Consider the following 20,769-nt stretch of genomic DNA (forward strand, 5'->3'; position numbering starts at 1 on the left):
GTGAGGGATCGCCTGGCTTTGTGGTAACTCAGATGAAGTCAGCACCCGGTGGCTGAGCTCACACAGGTGTTAGCTAAGTGCTGAAAAGGAGCCTCTGCGTTCTCCTGAGTCATCTCTGTCAGTTCTGGAGGCATTATAATCTCGGCATTGGCAGGCGGTGATAAAGTGCTTTTGTTCCAAAGCTTTACAGAAATTACAGAGTATGTACATGTGTGGGTTTATCTGTCACTGCAATGATCAGATTTCATCATCCGTGCATTGTGTGCAGAATCCCGGCTGGCCTCTGTCACAAAGAGGGGAACCACGGTGAATTCTGGGATCCTTTCCCTACCGTGAGCGAGGCCCTGTCTGTGGCTAGGCAGCTGACTAGGGAGCAAGGGCAGTTGGTCCTTCCTTTCCTACCACCTCTCCTGGTGGATGGAGATTGGGCAGCTCACGGGGGTGGCCAGCAGTGGGCCAGCCAGCAGAGAAGAGGGGAAGGTGGGGATGAAGACTTACAGGACTCCAGTTCCAGACCACCAGAGCTGCTTTTTCAAAGACTATTATGCAGAACACCCCAAAAATGACTGTCAAAGGAGAGAGAGATGGTTAGCGTGCAATTAGACAAGATCTTCTTCGGGGCTGGAGCTCCTCAATGAGGAAATGATAGACCTACAGCCTCTCATGGAAGCTTCTGGTGGGATGGACACCTCCTAGAAGCAACCCATTGAGTCACATCAAGGATAACGTGGCAGGCAACAGGAAAGGGCACATCTTCCCAGAGACTTTGTAAAGCTGTTTTTTTTTTTTTAAACTTCCTTCCACTTCCTAGAATGTTTATTTCCTGAGAACAGGGCTGTTGTGTTTTATTTGCAGAAAGCCGTGTGAAGGATTTCCTCTCTTCTTTTTCCTTTGTTTTCAACTGGATCTTTCACACCACAGGTCTCTTTCATCTCCACCTCTGGCTCTCCAACTAGGAAAAGGTTCTGGGACATGAGACTGGGGACTCTATGTGGATGTCACTAGCCAGCCTCTGTGCATCAAAAGCACTTTCTAAGTTGGGAAAATCCTGAACAGAAGCAAGATTCTTGATCCTTGGTCCTGCATGTATATTATCTTTGGCGTCCAAACCACAACTAACAATCAACTGAAAAAAAAAAAATAGATCTTTGGTAGCTGGCAAGGAATATGCACAGGAGGAAAGTACTGACCTGAGTTTCCATGGGAGGAAATACGGGATGTTCAATAATGTGCTTCCGAAAAGCCTTCTCAAGCACTCCCTTCTTTACAATAGCAACTCTTTTTTTTTTTTAAAGATTTATTTTACATTCCAACCACAGTTTCACCTCTTTCCTCTCCTCCTAGTCCATCCCCTGGCCTGCCCCCTAATCCTCCCATCCGCTCATTTCTGTTTCTATTCAGAAAAGGGCAGGCCTCCCATGGATACTGACAAAACATGGCATATCAAGTTACAGTAGCAACTCTTTTGTATATTACATATATATATATTTACTTATTTATATTTTACATATGAATGATCTGCACGTATACCGGCATGCCAGAAGTGGGCATCAGACCTTATTATAAATGTTTGTGAGCTACCATGTGGTTGGTGGGAATTGAACTCAGGACCTCTGGCAGCCAGTGCTCTTAACTGCCAAGCCATCTCTCTAGCCCCTACAGTAGCAACTCTTGAGGGTGGCACCCAAACCAAAACATCTGTGTGGCTTGGGCAGGTGGGATAGCAGCAATCAGGGAGAACCCGCCTTTCCTTGCACACTTGAAAAAGAAAAAACGTAAAGCTAAGTGGTTAGGGAGATGGGAGAAACTGGGAGGAGTTGGGGGAGGGGGAAGACTACGATCAAAATATATTATATGAAAAAATTCTAGTAAAAATAAAAGGAAGCTACTGGATGGGAGTAGTGGAGCCTGCCTCATTGGCCACCTTGCTGGAGCCTGGTACTGGGGACACTGGCCAACCTAGATAATAAACATGAGCACAAGTACATGACGCCAGAGCTCCATCCCTGAGACACCTCTGACCTTTATCAGTCCCGGCCAACACATGGCCTGGGTGAAGTTCCTAAGATGGCTTGGACTTCGGGAAAAGCTTTGTTTACAAAACACAGGACAGGCAGGTAGCGCTAACTAGGGATCAATATGTGCACCTACAGAAGCGGCTGGGTTCCCATCGCAGGCTAAGAGACACAGCCAGCATTCTGGCTCAGATTGAGCACAGTTCCTGCCCTATTGTGGGGACAGGAAGATGGCAGGGCACTGACTGTACTGGAGTTTGATAAGAGGAAATGAAGCAGAGTGCACTGTGCCTCTGGGGAGAGCTCACAGAATATCCTGGAAGGTCAGTCAGTTGTAACCCGCCAGGTGCCCCGAGTGCCCACTTCTTCAGCTGCTAAGTCAGGGAATTCAGCTGCAGCAGAGTTTGTTTGTTTGTTTGTTTGTTTGTTTGTTTGTTTTATAAAATAAAGCCCATCCTACCCAAGGAGCGAGTAGCACTTATAGCTAAGGAAATATAGTCATCTTTAAAGGACCAGCTCTCCTCTTCCAGAATGTCAATGACAGATGGGAGAAGGAAAAAGAGTTGATAGAAGATTATAGACTCTAATATTGACACAGACCATAGGACACAAGCCTTGCTTCCCACCCAGTACTGTGAATATAAGTTATTAAGACAGAACATTATTCTGGTTCACACATTTCCAATGAAAGTCCTGTTCCCAGAAAAAGCCCTTCCATCGCTTAATGGCACTGAGTGAAAAGGAAGAAAGGGATGGAGGCAAGAAAGGTGAGAAAAGAGAGGACCTTTTTAAAATTTATTTTGCCTTTTCTTATGATATGTTCCCTCTTCCGCCCCTCTGAGCTTTCTCCTCCCATCTAAGCTGCCTGACTGGCCAACAGCCCCCAGACATGTGGAAATATGAATGTGCCCCTTTATCATCTCTAACAAATCAACCTTCAGTTCCTTGTGATGAGATCGGGTGGTCAAACTGAAGGATGCTTCAGGTCCTCAGAGGAGGAATGGCTTTGCTTCCCTCTCTCATCCCACCCTCTTACTGGGATACACGTCTCAGCCACGTCACTGGGGGCCACGGAGGGAGAGTGTCACGTGGGCCCAGAGATGGTATGTGCCAAGCACTGTCAGTTTTCACCCAGGCGTAGTTCCAAGGGTTAGGCCACAATTCCTAACAACCTAAGTTCTTCCCACAGTCCACTCTAGTCCGGAATCCAAGGGCAACATTTGGTGGCCTCCAGAAGAGGTGAAATGTAGTGACACAGAGCAATGGGTTCTGGTGTCACGTGCGCCTAGGTATGAGTCTCAGCTCTACCGCTTCCAAACCACGTGGTCTTGGATAGATTACAAATGGGCCTCTTCCTCAGATTGACAATGTATAAGATAGGAATAATAAGCATGGTTGCTCTAGGGTTGTGTGTTAGGAACGTGAAGCATTTATTTCACTACTGGGTGTAATGAAAAAAAATGCTAGCATGTTCATATAAAAATGGCTGCCACTCACTAAGCAATGACAGCTAAAAAGGAAAAGACCAACTCTACTTTCTTTTCTCCATGCTCTCCACTCCCGCAACTGTCCTTTCCTAAACAAGTCTGGACACCTGGCAGGGTTGTTCTTTGCCCTATGTGTGTGGATTACCAGACCCAGCCTAGCCAGTAAATCCCATGCAGGTCCAATGTGAGCCAGCCGGAGTGACTCTTCTCTGGCTCACCCAGTATTCTACAGCAGCACCATGTCACATGACAGCACCATGTCACATGACAGCACCATGTCACATGACAGCCTGCTCTTTAAACATTGCAGCTGCCTTCCCCAGAGATATTCCGAAAGTCCATTTTCGGATGCCCTCTCCATCCCGGCGCATTCCCATCCTTCTCTGTGGATTATGATCAGTTTCGTCTCAGGTGTGAGCTTCTGCCTCTGCCTTCTCCTGTGGAAAGGTGACATCAATATCAGGCCACCGTAATGGCTGTCCTCTTTCATGCTGCCTCATCCGCTAACTCCCACACCCAGCCTTGTTCCTCTGTGACCACTCTGAGGTGGACTGTGTTCTTGGCACAGGTCATTTCCAAGATGTGTGTGCCCCCCGCCCCCCACCTTCATCACCATGAAGGGGTGCAAAGGGACAAAGTTGGCAGCTGCTCTTCCCAACTGGGTCAGACTCTTTCAGGGTCAGAAGCAGAAGGTATGTGCCTGCAGCATGCATACACGGGGCACATTTTGTCAGCCTCCGGGTGGCCTTCAGGCTGTGTGCCCATAATGAGGTTGGCCATCGTGGCAGAGAGCCAACCTCTGTTTTAACGCCCTGTGTTCCTTCTCTGTCTTTCTTCTCTAGGACTCCCTTTAGAGCCCCGAAATGCCTTCCCTCCTGTCTCAGAGTGGCTCCCCGGAATACTGATGGGAGAGTCTCAAGGCTTGATTTCCTTCCCTTCTGGCTTGGCAGCTCTTGCTGCCAAGCCTGTCTGCCCTTTGTTTAAGTTCTGAAACGAAATGAAAGAAGAAGGTCATTCTGTTTGCCCAACAGCCAAATCCAACTGTGAACTAGAACATACAGTGTTTTCTGACTCCCGGGAGAAAACGTTATTGTCTAATTGCTCCGTGGATGTGACGAGCCCTCTTCCCGAGAAGTCAGACATTTTGAAGTAGGATAAATAATTATTGCCACTGCTTACGTTTTAATGGATTTCAAAGTACATTTGGATCCGGTTGTCTCGGTTCATCATTATACAGGGCTAGTTTAAACTCCGTCATGTAGAACAGCACCACACTGACACCTCCACAGATGTATTCAGCCCGCAAGACGTGCTCAGTCCTGCACCAGACACCACTTTGACCAGAAGCTCCATCTGAGCCTGTTGACCTTCACGGGAATCTCATTTGTGCTGGTGCTGTGGATGAAACGGCACATTCGGCCCTCAGTAGTCACATTCTTGTTTTTAAATTGAGTCAGAACTTGTTTCTCAAGAGCACTCCCGTCACTCCACAGTTGAGGTCTGGGACTGGGAGAGCAGAAACGTGCCTTGCTCTCTCTTTCCAGGCTGGCCAGACAAGCCTCAGTCAGAGTCAAGGCCGACCTGTGACTTGAGGCCCTTCTCTTGGAGCCTTGAGGGAGAACAAGATGGCGCTACAGAGGATTTGAAACTAGACTCCCATCTGACATCCCCTGAGGATTTCTTTGTGCCAGGCGCTTCACACCGATGTTGCCATGTGCTTATGGTAACATACAAAGTATAGGGAAATCCCCATTTGACAGCCGAGGCGTCGGAGTTTCGAAGAAGTTAGTATGTGTTCAGGGCCACTTGGCTCCACAGACTGGAGCTGATGCACACATACAGGTCAGGAACAGCAAAGCATGGACAGCTGCCCTCTGCAGCCCGCTTTGTGTATCCTTCCTGCTCTGCAGGCGTTCTCTCAGGACAGGCTTTCCCAAACCTGGCCAGCATCACCCAGGACACCTCACTGTGGAGCTGCCCTCTTCCATGTAGACTTTGTTGAGGTCCTGGGACTTCCCAGTCCCTCCACTTTCCTTAGGGAATGCAGGCTGAGTCTGAGACACCCCCAACCCCCCGCCTCCCCGTCTCTCTCTTCTGCCATCCCTCCATAGTGACATTTACATTTGGGATGGACCAGCTCCCCCAGTCCCCTCACCCACTCTCCACAGTTTACCAAGTGCTTTGCTTGGCTCTCTGAACCATCTGCTTCCTCTGGTAAATGTGTGCAGAGTCTCCTGCTTTGCCTTCCTGGCAAACTTTCCCGTTTGGCCCATGGTCAGGGAGCAGGGCAGTGGAGGGGAGGTATATTTTAAGAATGACCTGAGACATGGACTGTTAGCTTATTTGAGTTAACATTTGAGTCCATTAGGGACAGGAACAAATGGGGATGTTTTCTGCTAAAGCATTTAGGCTGTCGCCAGTCACAGCAGTAGGGCCAGGGCTTCCAGACACAGCTCGGTTTGCAGTCCAGGACAGCAAGCCCCTCCAGCCTCCAGCTCTGCCTCTTGCAGAATGTGCTGTGACCCACATGAGGCCCAAGACTGGTGAAAACACTTTTTTAACTCTCTGTCTCTGTGTGTCTGGAAAGAACAGTTATATGGGGGCTGTAATCCACTCCTCCCAAAGTCTTATCCCTTAGTGCCCACCCCATTACCTCCTCTTTACAATGGTTCCTGTCTTAATAGTCAACCCTTTCTGGCTTCTTCATATCCAGTTCCTGTCTCCTGTCACCTTGGATACCCATCCCCATCTCAGAATGAGTCTTACTGGTATTCAGTAGCCCAGGCTAGCCTCAAACTTGCATCAGTTCACCTGCCCAACAGCCCTCCTGAGTGCTGGGAATTAGAGGCATGAGTCACCATGCCCAGGAAGAACTTTCCTCTTCCTCTATTCCGGGGGTCAGAAGCCATGAAAGTTAGCAAGTGACACCAGCCTCATGTGTGGCAGTATGTGTGTGTGTGTATGGATGGGTGGGGGGTGTTTCATGCCCACCACTGACCCTCAGGCCATTCCTCTGAAGGAGTGCAAGTGTTGGAGATACCCCATATCCAAACCTGGCCTTCGTGTAGTGTGGCATTTCCTGCTTTTTGAATGAGAATTGGAATTATTGGAAATCACACAATGTGGATCGAATAAAATGGTCTCAATTCTGTTTATTCGCCTTCCCTTCTCTCTCTCTCCCTCTCATTCTTTCATCCAAGCCTCTTCCTACCGCCCCAGCTTCAGCCCTTTATCCTCACATGTCACTGAGAGACCTAACCCCAGCCTGCACCCCATTAGACATGGTTAGTTGTCTCTGTGTGGGTGCTTTATAGCTCGGATACAAAACTCAGCATGTCAATCATTCAGATTTGGCAAGACATTGAAATCCTTAATTAAACTGAACAATAAACAGAGAGGTTCTCCAGATTCATATGCTTAGTCAGGAACTGACATGGCAATGGTATTATGTGTGCCAACATGGAAACCATGAGCATAGTGTAAGAGGTTGACATTGGTTTGACATCAAGTGGGGGGGGGGGTGTAGCCAAATGAGGAGCATTACATGAACCATAATCGTCAACCTTACAATCAATGACAAGGATGTCATCAGTACAAAATTGGAAACACTTCTTGGGCAGACAGCCTTGTGTAAGGTTGTGGCAGCATGTATGCAAAGACGTGTGCTTCCAGAAGAATCTTCTGGGGTAGTTCTTGTTATCAGGGGCTCTTTCACAACCTCCCAGCTTTGGGAAGGTTTGGCACAAGTGACTCCATTTTGATTCGGACAACTTTCGTAATCTTAAGGAATATGTTTTTGTGTCTGTTCCCCTGGCTCCTGCTGTTGATGCTGCCATTAATATGAATGCTGGAGGACCTGCCTCTGGGACTCCATTGCGCTGCTCCGTCACACAGCCTGAGGCGATGCCGTGACTTTAGACTATCCTTCCACTTCGCCTTAGGCATGTTTCTTCTTTAAAACCTTCTAGAACTTGCTCCCAGCTCTCCCTCCCCCTTGACCGCAAGCACTGTAGTTTCTGAGCTTGCCCGACACTTCAACTGTTTGTCTCAGCCTCCCATCTATGCTCCCCTCTTCCAGTCCGTACTTATTCATCACACTGTGGCCAGTCTGCTTGCCCCCTTCATACACTTCAGATAAGTCAGACTCACCGCCTACACACATCCCTAGCCATCTCCATGTGCCAGCTGTCCCGGGCTATATGCGCTTCTCTTGGCACCCCAGGTGATTGGGTGCATCGGGGTGTGTGTGCTAGCATCGGGGTGTGGTCAGGCATGCTTATCTTCTTCCTCCTTTCACACGTGGATCCTGCCACGCTCTTCATCTCATCCAACGCTACCTCTTCTGTGATGCTGTTACTCGCCTTCCTACCACCAGCCCCCGTGCTGTTGGCTCAAGCATCCTCCAAGCTCTCACATAACTCTATGTTCCTTTTCAGCGCATCCAGCGTGTGTCATAGTTGGCTTGCCTCTTCTCTTGATTTGCGCCTTGATGGAATGGTATTACCCTTGTCTCCTGCACACCCCCAAGCTTAGTGCACTGCCTTGCGTTCAGCAGATACTATATAGACTTTGTAAAGGTGACAGAGGATTCTTCTCTCTTTGTTTAATTGGAATTGTTTCTTGATAATGTCTTAAGTATCATGTTTGTATCATTTCTACCCCTTCCTCTTCCCCCTCCAAAGCCTCCCATGTTCCCCCACACTCCTTCTCACATTCATGACCTTTTCTTTAACTAGTATTCACACACACACACACACACACACACACACACACACACACACACACACACACCCCAGTTGGGTGCATTTAGCTTTGCTCTTATGTGCATGTGTTTAAGGGTACTCACTTAGGATCGGATAACCTAGTTGAGAACCTATCCCTAGAGAAGAAGGATCCTTCCTTTCTCAGCAGCCACTGAATGCCTGTATTTCTTACCTAGGGGTGAGGCCTTGTGAAATTTCTCCCATCCACTATGGCGTGTCACATTGTCACTATGCAGGTCTTTTTAGGCAACGTCTGTCTAGAAGAAACAATCTCATAGCAGGCATCCCGGTCCTCTGGTTCTTACATCCTTTCTGCCCCCTCTTCAATGATTTTTCCTGAGCCTCTGTCTAGGGGTTGCAATGTAGATGTATTAGTTGGGGTTGGACACCCCATGGTCAGTTGCTCTCTGCATTTGGACCAGTTATGGACCTCTGTAGTAGTCTATCTCATGGCAAAGAGAAGGTTCTTTGACAAGGACCGAGAGCCACACTTACCAGACTGGGTTGGTCAGATTTTCTCATGTGGAGGATGATTGTGTCTAAAGAGCTCAAGTCAAGATGCTAAAAAAAAAAAAAAAAAAAAAATCAAGGTTATGGGACTGGAGATGCAACAGTTAAGAATGTGTACCCACGTTCCCAGTACCCATGTCGGCAGCTCACTACCACCTGTCACTGCAGCTCCTGGGTATTTGATGCCTCTGGTCTCTGCTGGCACCTGAACGTGTGTACACTAACCCACGCAGAGATACACAGATGTACACATAAATTAAAAATAAAATGTTTTCAAAAAATTTCAATCAATATTATTCCAAAAGATTGATCGGAATCCCGAGTGAAGGTGTCCAACAGCAGTGGGTCATCCTGCCCACAGAGGTGTCAGCCCCGGGAACTTGTCTCCTCGTCCTCAGACAATGCTTCTCGCGCACTGACTGCTCCGTGGAAGTTCAGATTCAGAGCCAGGGCCAGGGAGGAATGCACAAAGCCAGTCAGCAATGCTTCTACTACCCCGGCATCTGGAATCCTGCCCTGACTCCCTTTTCCAGAAGAACAAGTGGCACCCACATAGTCCCAAGACATATTCTGCTCCCATCGCTGGCAGGCATGGGAATTTCCCACAAGCCATCTGGGTCTTCTTCTGTGATCCTTGTTTCTCAAGTTGTTTTTTTTTTTTTTAATTTCATTATTAGTTGTTAATGAGCTTTTAGACTTGCAGCTGCCTGTCCATCAGGGACTGTACCCCACTAACATTCCCATAGAGAGAATCTACCCTTTTTTTTTTTTTTTTTGGAAGACATTTTCCCATCTTCCTGGAGAAAGAAATTTATCAGTATGAACTCCTTTGCACTTACGTAGCGGAGTCACTTACATGCATTTCTTAAACCCACAATGACCACTGTAAATGTCTGGGGTATGAACTGCTGTGACTGGACCTGTGTCTATTTTAAAGCTTATTTTATTCGAGGTCCTACCTCGAATCTAGCACCCTAGGTCCTCCAACTCTGTCACTTGGAGAAAGGAGAAGCCATTCAAGCCCATCGGGGTCTTCATTCTCTACTGGCTCCCCTTTGACACTCTTCCAGCATTTGGCAAAGTAGATGCCATGGGATTGCTGTTTCCCGAGGCTGTTTGGCCACCCTTTTTCCTTCAGCTGTGATCCTTGTCCTTTGAGCCAACACTGGAAGCTTTATGTGGCTTCCTGGCATGACCCGGCTGTCACCTTCTTCTATGTCTGCATCAGCAACAAGATTTTCTTTGAAAAATCTTTAAATTTACTCAGTAAATTCAGCTCCAAACGGTTTCTGTAAACACAGCATTACTTTTGTTTTGTGCTCACAAAGTCTAACTTGAAAAGGTTATCTGGGGACTGTCAAAACTTGTTGTTAGTCTGTGTTTAGATAACTTGATTTAGAGTCCAGACGTGGAGCTCGATGGTAGGGTATTTGCCTCACCCACACAAGGCCCTGGGTCTGAACCCCAGCACTGGAAATTAAGATTGGAAGAATCACAAAGAATCTTGATTTAAATAAAACCACAAACTTTTCGCTTTGTTTCTCACGCTTCTGGGGTGGGATTCGGCACCTTGCCATGCTCGGTAAGCGCTCTGCCGCTAAACCACACCCACAACCCTTATGTTATTGCTCTGTTTTTGAGACAACATCTCACTGTATAGCCCAGGCTGACTTAGAATTGACCACCTTCCTGCCTCAGTCTCCAAATGGGGTTACAGGCACATGCTACCACCATGCCCAACCCAAACAAAACTATTTATTCAAGTTCAGCGTTTTGCTTTGTTTTATTTTAATGGGAAATCATTTGAATATACAAAAAATGATATTCTGGCCCTGAAAAGTGAATTATTCTCTAAGTCCTTCACTAAGAAATGATCAAAACACCAAGACCATTTGTAAGAAGCAGAGGAGTTGGCCCAAAACGCCTAGGAGCTGAGCACCAAGAATATCTCTCCATTTATACAAAGATGGAAGATTTGTTCACAAACAGTGCTTGAACGCATGGCATTTTCTTTTAGCTTTTGGCCTATGCAGTCACACATTCTCAATCTATAAACTCATTTCAAAACAGAAGAGGGGCATCTTGAATGCAGAGAAGGTTCCTCTTGAACCATAGTATCTTAGCCACAGAAAGACAGGCAAGCAACCAACTTTTAGTTTTTCCTAGAACCCAGACACAGAAGTGTTCAGAGTTTTTCACCCTTGCTGCCGTTGTAGAGAGATCTCAACAACAATGACCCTCACATCTCTCTGTGGTCTTAGGAGAGAGCAGGAACCCTGGCCAGCATTGCGGGCCTCAGAACAATGGTACAGCTGTTCCTAAAAGTAGCCCCATTCAGGATCTGCTTGCTGTCCACAAGGAAAGACACGCTAATTCATAAGGAGCTGCCTTTCTCTACAGGGGAAAGAAAAACACCTGGTATTTACAGAAAAGAAAATTGGACCCTTCAGCCTTCTTTTAGTGGCTGTGCCCGAAACGGCAGTGAGGAAGGCCAAAAATCCACTCAGGCAGTCTCGACGTTAAGGCATGATTCATACTGCCTGCGATGCCCAGGATGGAAAATCCAGCTAGTGAAGCAAGATCAGCCAAAAAACCTCCCAGGAGCTCCTTTGCCTTGTGACGCAGCTGTGTGTGAGTGTATGAATGACCCTCTCTTTCTCTTGCCCTCTCTTAGTTCATGACCAAGAACCCCACCATGCGCTTGGGCAGCCTGGCTCAGGGAGGCGAGCACGAGATCTTGAGGCATCCTTTCTTTAAGGAAATCGACTGGGCCCAGTTGAACCATCGCCAACTAGAACCGCCTTTCCGGCCCAGAATCGTGAGTGTCAAGGATGTTGTACTACTTTCTCCCTTTTCTCCAGATGATCGAAGTCCATGGAAAAGCTGATGTCTCCCCTGGGATGACAGAGCGAAGGTTTGCCGGCCCCTCCTGCAGAGGGAGACTGGGCGGGTGGCCCCTGAGACAGTGTCTCTCCATGTGTTGACTGCTTCTCACAAAGTTGTCACCTCTTGTCTGCCTTACCTTTACCCTCCCTTAACCTAAAGGAAAACATCCCAGCATCTAATATGCCCGAAGCTGTTTTAAGTTTCCCTAGCTTCTCGGGCCTAGAAGAATTGAACTGATTGGTGAGTCATGATTCCTAGCCAATTTTCTCAAGCTTCCTGGGGGGCATCATTTGTGCCTTTCCCAAGCCCTAAGAAAATAAAGAAGGTGCAAGGGCCTCCATCACTGAGCCTGGCTACACAGATTGTCACAGCTACTGTGACAAAGGACTCAGGCCAGACAGGCAGAGCCCCTTTGGCGAAATACTGAGGACACCAAACGGTACCAATCTGAGCCACAAAGCCTGAGAGTGGCCCACTTCATAGTCTTTGAGCTGAGCTGTACATATATGCCTCCAGAGTAAGAGGGCAGAGAAGGCAGTATCAAATAGATCAAGACTGTCAGGGAGGAGACGTGGTCTGGAGGTGGAGAAAGAAGTGTCCTTGAGCCACGAGAGAAGTGGGAGGTCTAAGAGTGATTAAGATGAAAGAAAAAAACCGGGCGGTGGTGGCGCGCGCCTTTAATCCCAGCACTCGGGAGGCAGAGCCAGGTGGATCTCTGTGAGTTCGAGGCCAGCCTGGTCTACAGCGTGAGATCCAGGACAGGCACCAAAGCTGATCTCTAACATCAGTTCATAAAAGATGGCATTTACATAGTTCTTCAGACCAGAGTGAGCTTAGTCTGCACCAGTCTGTCAGGCTTTGACTATCCAGCAGCCGAGGGAACCTACCAGCTCCAGCCCAGGGGGGTATATTGTTGCTGACCAGTAACAGGAGAATCGCTCTTGCTCTAAGCTCGGCAGCACCGTGAAATCACCTGAGAACCTCTTCTCACACGTGTAGAGTGTGTGCAAGCAGTAAGTGAGGGGAGCATGAGTTGACCCAACTCCTGGACAGATGTGAGCAGGCATGCCCTCTCAGGGAGGCCTGTTGGAAAGCAGTGCCTCAGTGAAGTGGAGGATCATGGGTGAGTGAGTCAGCAAGTCTGGGTGACCACATTTATTCTTTAGACTCCCAGTCCAAGGCTGTCCCACTTGGCAGGACTCGGAGACTAGAGGGCCGGACATGGGATGAGTGACTTGGCAGTTGGCAAAGGCCATAATAATACATGTAGTGGGATGGCCATAAAGTACTGCTTAGTCACAGCTATTAGAACCATAAACGATGCTGCTGACCGATGCTGAAGAGAATTCTCTGAACTCCTTGGAATGGGCTGAGTCCCATGCAAGAGGCGAAAACCCCAGGTACATATACGTACAATTTGACCACGGTTTCCTATTCTTTTTTTTTTTTTTAACAGAAATCCCGAGAAGACGTCAGCAATTTTGACCCGGACTTCATAAAAGAAGAGCCCATTTTAACGCCAATCGATGAGGGACATCTTCCTATGATTAACCAGGATGAGTTTAGGAACTTTTCCTATGTGTCACCGGAATTACAACCATAGCCTTATGGGGAAGGAGAATCACAGGGGAATGTGGATTGTTTTTTTTCCAGGAATTTCTTTTGTGGGGATTCCTTAGCATCCGCCTTAGAATACCACCTTCACCTTCAAGGAGCCAATGTTCACAACTCCTTGAAGGGTGGAGCTTCAAGAGAGCCACTCTCTCAAGGCCCAAGGAGCCATGGTGCATTTCTGTAGTTGAGACTGAGACAGGATGTTACAAAGATGTGCACTGCTCAACCCATGTGTCTACACGGCTATTTCAGGCTTGGAGTAAATGGCAGCAACCGAAAGGAGAGATAGTGGGAAGAATATAGTAGAGCCTAGAAATTATGAGCCGAACAGGCTTTTTTACTTCAAGAGACAAATCTAGACTTTCTGTGGACCACTTTACACTCGTCTTTAAGCCAATGTTGCAGTCTGCAAAAGACAAACTGCTAATGAAGAATTGAGAGGTCTCTCTAGGGAAGTGAACGGCATTCCAAGTAGAATGACTTACTCTGAAGAAACAGAAGATGGACGTCCATCGAGCTCCCAACCTAAAACCCAGTGTTGAGAAGGAGGTTGGACATGATGACAACTGTCGGTGTCTTGAGTCTCTCATTCCTCCTTTCAGTAACTAGCTATTTATTGAGTGTCAAACAAGAAGGTGCCATGATCAGCAGAAGTGTGCGCAGCGGAGTCGCCTTTGTGATGCCTTTCTTCATTCCGGGGTCCACCGAATGGCGTTTGCGTTCTGTGAGAAGCCTCTTCACATTGCATAGATCTGTCTTCTGTGTCTGCACATGCTCTCTTGTTCCTAGAAAGGCCATCGCCACTGTAGTGTGGCCAACAGGCAGGCTTCTGTTGCATGCCACCTGCCAACTGGTGGGATCTAATCACACCCACACCATCGCAGGCTGACTCACCGGTGAACTGCACGCCATTCACATCCACGAACACGGGTGTGGCTGATCCATTGGCAGTCTATTTAAGTTATGTTTTCAGAGACAAAGAAGGTTGTCTGATGGACACATTAATAATTAAAAATGGATCTTGTAAATGAGGCCGGCGGCAAAGACGTACCTTTCCATGTGTAACCGTATATACAGTTGAAAAATTTTATCTGACTGGAAATAAAGGCATTTTGTAGCAAAAGGAAGTTTTGTATAAGGAATCATTTGTTCTCTCCCCAACTCAGAGAACAGATTTCTAATCAAACTAAAAAGGCTTTTCATGGTTATTAGAACCCAAGACTGTAGGCAAACTCTGGAGAGGAGGCATTGACGTAGCTTCTTAAACCCCCAAGGAGGGTGTGGTCTATCTCACTGATCCATACTTCCACCTGAATCAGGACAGTGAATTCTGGGTGTCGCAGCAGACTAACCCTCAAAATCTCAATGGCTAGACGAAATGTTCGTTTATCATTCACATACAGCACATTCTGTGGCTCTCTGGTTTTTTTGGGGGGGGGGGTTGTTTGTTTGTTTGTTTGTTTGTTTTGGGGGGTTGGTTTTTCAAGACAGGGTTTGTCTGTGTAGTTTGGTGCCTGTCCTGGAACTCAGTCTGTAGCCCAGACTGGCCTCGAACTCACAGAGATCCACTTGGCTCTGCCTCCTGAGTGCTGGGATTAAAAGTGTGTGCCACCGCCACCTGGCGGCTCTCTGTCTTCTAATTCTGCCCTCTAAAAAGTAGAGCCTCTAAGGTCCATGGAGTAAGAAGAGAGAAAAAGGAGATGCCTGCTGCTTAACCACCTCCTCAGAAGAACACACATAACCTCTCTTTACATTTGATTGGCCAGATCCTGGCATCCTTAAAGATGCAAACAGCCTAGGAGAATTAGGAAACAGCTGAGCCCATACCACATTCTCCATCATGGGTTCTCTTTGGCATTCCATGATTAAAAAAATTTACCTCTGCATGAGCAGAAAATCGATGAGCCTTCCTGCAGATTTATTTAGCACAGTCCAGTAGCTCTTCATGCCATGTCTGTGTAGTGGGCAGGAGTAAATACTGCAGTCGTCTTACAACTGAGACCAGAAATGCTCGGTGAAGCGGGGTTTATTCGTTTCCCAAAAGTCTTGATTTGGGGAAGGGGTGGACCTAGATCTAAAATCTGAAGCTTTACATTCTACCCACAGTCTGCTGGGGGAGGGGTGGGCGTTCATTCTGCCTTGGGGCTTCTTCGTCTTTATGCCTAACATCCATTATGGTTGGTTTATGTCAAACCAGTTGTACTAATTTTAAGTGCATTTATTTATTCAATGCTCCTATGAAGCAAATACTCTCTCATCTTAATTGTACAACAATTGGGAAACTGAGGCATGGCATAGTCTTTCTCTCTCTTTCATAGAATATCCAAAGTCACACAACAAAAGCATTTTAGGACCAAGATGGGGACCAAGCAGTTTTTGTCCAGAGTCCTTGCTTTTAGCCCAAATTAATACAGCTCTTCAGTTAAGATCAATTGCATTTCTCTACCTTGGTGGAGTCCTGAGAGCAGTTAAAAGGGTGTAGTCTGGGGTTAACTGGGAGCAGGAAATAAAGCTGCCAGTCGACAGGAAGGTGTTAGTCATCCCCTGTGCAAACTTATGGATCTGCAGGGGAGATGGCTTAATTTGCAATCAAGGGCAGAGCTTCTCACCCCTGATTCAAGGAACTGGGGCAGGCCCAGGTGATGCAATAGTGACTTCAACTTCCCAATCTTCCGGAAAAAGGGAGAAAGAAGAAGTAGTCTGGGTCACATTGGGTCTCATAAACTCCATTTGAACCCCTGGGGGTAACTTCTGAGCGTTAGCAGTTTACAGTCTTTTCCTCCTCTTGGAGGTCTGTCTATATTTTGGTAATTGTCGGTCCCCCTCTCATCCCCTGGGCTGGAGCAACAGCCACAGCAGCAGCAGGAAGATCGGTGTGTACAGCCACCCGGCAGCCCATAGCAGCTGCACGGTGACAGCCACGAACCCGGGGTGACGTCACTGCAGAGAGAAGAGCACTACCCGCCACGTGGTGGTCTTCAGTATCGAAGCCACACATTTGTCCTTCACCACCTCCCGAGGCAGCAGCCTAGAACTTGTCCCTTTGTGTTCGGTCTTATCCTGATTGCTTCATCTGGCACTGTTGACCTAAACCAACCAGCCTACTGGGATGCCCGGGCTTACAGGCATGCTGGGTCATATAATTCCTCCCTTTGTATCATCTGAAGATAAGAGTTGGCTCCAACCTCAGACGTCTGTGCAGGAAATGAGCCTACTAGTCATAAGTTCTTCTGGAAATGAGCCTTGTGGTCACAGGTTGCTCTGGGCTGGGCTGCAGGTTAGAAGAGGAGAGCCAGAGCACAGATGTGGACAGAACTCTGTTGGCTCCCTTTCTTCCTGTGTTGAATTGGAACCAAAGCTGAGGGTGCCCCTGGGCTTCATCCTGTCCCCGTCCCCCCACCCCCGCCACCTCCACTCCTGATCATCTGTCTTTCCCTTCTCTGGCCCCCTCCTCTTGGCTCCCTCCAATTGGTTTCCAGAGCCCAGCCTGCTACACAGCTAGTATCCCAATCAGAACGTCTTAAAATCTTCATCTGTGTGTTTACTCTGAAGGTTCCTTTGGAGCTCAGAAATGTCAGCCACCTTTCCCATGTATCTCTGCCTCTGTCACCATGCGGTGGGCTCCTGCCCCAGCATGGACTGCCTAGGAAAACCACTTCTCTCTGCCATGGGAGGCCAGAGGCCCCCAAGTTAAGAGAACAGGTTTAGTGGGGTACAGACCCGTGGGCTGAGCCCACACTCACGTGACGTTCTCAAGCAAAGGGAGTTGTTTCTCCAGTTTCAGTGTTCTTGTCTGTGAAGCACAGATGGCAGTGGCTGCCTGCCTTGTGTGAACGCCTCAGTGGTAGATACAAAGCATTTAGTTAGTGCAGGGACAGCGAAACTGCTCAGTGTTAGCTGTCAACACTACTGGCTGTTCTGTGGCGCTTGGGATGTCCATCGGAAACTGGACAGGAAGAACATCCATGTTCTTCATGCCCGTCTCATACGGATGTTGAGCCAGTTCCAACTTAAGGGGATTCAACTCTTCTGCTTGGCTTCAGAGCCGCCTCAGCTGACTAAACCTTCTGGGGAGTTCTGAACGAAGCCCAATGGGCATACAGGATCAGTTTTGTTTCAAACACACCTCACTCTAAAACAGCCAGGCCAAGAAATGTCCATGGTTTTCCTCGGTGGCTTTTTCTCTCCAGTATGACAGGAATTCTTTTGCCCTATTAGATTTAACTACAAGATTCATTTAATTCACTTCTGACTAACTAGCACAAGGACCACACCCATCTTGGGTACCTACTGGACAACCTATGGATGATCACTCAGCATGCTGTGCAACCGGTGTTCAGAAACAAAAGTATATGCAAGATGTTCAGTAAGTCTGGCCATGCCCAAGAGTCCAAAGCCAGTGACAGGAACCTGTAGCCTCTCTGCTTTAAGCAAACTAGCTGAAGATCTACTGTGACACAGGAGTCTCCACAGGCCTGTAGAGTCTTCTGAACGCAGCCCTAAATGTCCCTGCCACATGTCATCTGCCCTTCCAGATCCCCGCAGCGGCCTGTCTTATGCCACCAAGGCAGTTACTACCCGACAGAGACTTCGTTCTTCCAACGGCTTGAGCCACAGCTGGAAGAATTTGGGTGAGGCAAAGGGAAGGTTGTGCTAACACCAAGTGTAGACAAGTTCAAGTGGGCTGCCAAGAATCAATCTTTAGAAACTTTTCAAATTTAGAAACTAGGGAAAGTCTAGTAGTCATCTGACCGAACAGTGCCAAAAATACCCTGGATGACCTCTCAAGGTCTTCCAGCCTTGAGCTCTACTGACTAACAGTAGGCAGGTGGCTGTGCTCCAAGAGCACATTCCACCCTCATTGATAATTTTCCCGTCATACATTAAACCTCCCCTTGAATTTGCTCCTTGTCCACCTCTGGGCAACCTTTATCCCTTAACTCATGCCCACATGCACCCTGTGCTCTCTCTGTCTCAAGGTTCTTTTTACACACATTCAAATCACTCATTCTCATGGTCACATGCTTGCCAGGACCTCTTACCTAGTTGCTTTTCCTATTTCCCATGCTTGCCCAGGCACAAAAAAAGAAAAGAGAAAGTTAAGAGGAGCACAAGAAACTAATCTCCCTTGGTAGGTGATGCTAACAGCAGTTTCTAGAGGAGAAGGTGGGACTCCAGCATGCTTACTCTTTCTCTAAGGCATTGGTTCTTAATATGTGGGTCATGACCCCTTTGGGATCGAACAATCCTTTCACAGGGGTCACCTAAGACCATTGGAAAACAGAGATATTTACATTATGATTCATAACAGTAGCAAAATTACAGTTATGAAGTAGCAACAAAATAATTTTATGGTTGGAGGTCACCACAACATGAGAAACTATATTGAAGGGTCACAGCATTAGGAAGGTTGAGAACCACTTCCCTAAGGAAAGGGTTTTGCCCAAGAAGAGGATGGGGTATTCACTGATAAAATGAACCATAGTTCAGGGACTGGATTCTATAAGGCATTCAGATGGATGTTGGCAAATTGCAAGACAAGAATTATTTCAACAATGTCACTGAAACACTGGAAGAGATGTTGGTCAGTAGGGAAGAATAACCACTATTTCAAAAGTCACGTTCCTGTATGTCTTTATTGTGGTGGAGAGTTGAGTATGGTGCATTCCACAGTAAAAGCATGGAGGTCAGAGGCCATTCATGGGAGTTAGTTCTCTCCTTCCACCATGTGGGTTCTGAGGACCAAACTCCGGTCATCAGGCTTGGCACAGGACATCTTTACTGCCTGAGACTTGTCAGTGACCCTAATCTCATTTCTTTTTCTTTTGATAACTCCTGGACCACTTGCACAAGGATGAGTTGTGTGTTTCCTGTGGTTGAATTTAAACAACATAAGTCACCAAGTCTCAAACCATTTCCTTGTGGCCAATGTGGATTAGAAGAGCACTGGTACCCAGTGTGTGGTGATTAACAGGTTAGTGTCAGTCAGAAGCGGGGATTCTGTAGCCTGGAGACAGCCCTGCTCCCCTCGGATTAAAACCAATTTCAATCCTTCCTTTAATCTTACTTGAGACTTCAAACCTTCAATATTATAACTGTTGGATTACAGCCTCCCTAGTTTGTGAGTTTGCTCTCTCTCTCTCTCTCTCTCTCTCTCTCTCTCTCTCTCTCTCTCTCTGAAACTCTTCAAGACAGAGAGCTGATGCCCAGAAAGCATGCTAAGCTCTGGCCCTGCAGCCCTCTCCCTTGCAGACAAGTTTATAGTGTGTGCCTTAGCAGGCAAAACAAACCAGACTAGGTCCCATGGGAAGCCTGTCCACCACTCACTCAGGAAACCTATAAAAATAAGAAATCCACTTTGTCCTAGGGATTTGAAAGCTCATTCCTTCAGGATGCTCATCCTAATGACGCTCCTTTTTTGGAATTTGGAAGGAATGCACTCTCTCTCCATGCAAGGCCCCATCATGCCGCCTATGGCACGAAGTCCTGTGTCTTCCAAGGCTCTCTCCAGTCAGTGTTATGTGGCTCTTTCTTCCAATAAAGCACCTCTGGAGGGCAACCTCATGGCATCCTCCTTCCAGACACTTGCTGTTTTAAATTGTAACAATAACTAAACACAAAAATAAAATAACGTAATAAAGTACTGGTTTATTTCAAAACTACACATATCCTTCCAGGAGATTCTGTTACAAGAGCCAGTGAACCTGGAGAGTCACTCATTCATTAAGCTGGAAATCACTGAATATTTACTCTATTCCAGGCATACTCTACTCACTGGAAAACCTAGAATGACTCAAAATAAATAAATTAATTAATTAATTTTAAAAATATCCCCAAGATCCCTGTATTCCTGGAAATGAGATGACCATAAATGTGACATAATATTTTTTGAGATTTTATATTATTTTTACTTATGGGCATGTGTCTGCATGTATTTATGCCCCTGTGTGTAAGTGTCCACAGAGGCCAGAAGAGAGCAGTGGATTTTCCTGGAGCTGGAGTTACAAACACCTGTGAGCCATCTGATATGGGAGCTGGGAACCAAACAGTCTTCTGTAGGAACAGCACATGCTCTTAACCATTGAGTCATGCCTTCGGCCCCCAAATTATGTTCTTGACCAGAACCTACTAAACAGCAAGGCATCTTTGTTTAGATTATTGCCTCCATCTTGTCCTAATCTAATTAGTATCTTCGGATACAAATGCAGGTTACAATCTGTGCTGAGGAAAGTCTAACAAATAAACATAAGCTATTTGGGGATCTGAAAAGGTTCATCTTAGGAGAACATGGTAGCCATAGGACTTGAGAGCACAAACAAAACAATTAGGCAGAGCAAAACATGATCGGCAAATATTACTAATAATTCTCTACCTATTTCTAAGTTACAGGGACACAACAAAGGCAAGATGCTCACTGTTGCTACCAATGTGAGCTCTAATGAAAATGCAACAGGAGCCTGTGGCTACCAAATAAATATTAGCACGCCACCCTCC

At 47.0% G+C, this 20,769-nt stretch overlaps 1 protein-coding gene across 1 annotated transcript in view; it reads left to right on the forward strand.

The window, feature by feature from the left end:
- Prkch (protein kinase C eta) overlaps positions 1-14,402 on the forward strand; it is a 209,214-nt gene extending 194,812 nt beyond the window's left edge. The window contains exons 13-14 of the mRNA XM_059279583.1: positions 11,450-11,593; positions 13,118-14,402. Coding sequence (XP_059135566.1) covers positions 11,450-11,593; positions 13,118-13,264 — 291 coding nt within the window. The 3' untranslated portion in view covers positions 13,265-14,402. The remainder of the gene's footprint in view (positions 1-11,449; positions 11,594-13,117) is intronic.
- Positions 14,403-20,769: the final 6,367 nt, after the last annotated feature.

This window comes from Peromyscus eremicus, chromosome 14, assembly GCF_949786415.1.
Source record: "Peromyscus eremicus chromosome 14, PerEre_H2_v1, whole genome shotgun sequence".
NCBI classification, from domain to species: Eukaryota; Metazoa; Chordata; class Mammalia; order Rodentia; family Cricetidae; genus Peromyscus; species Peromyscus eremicus.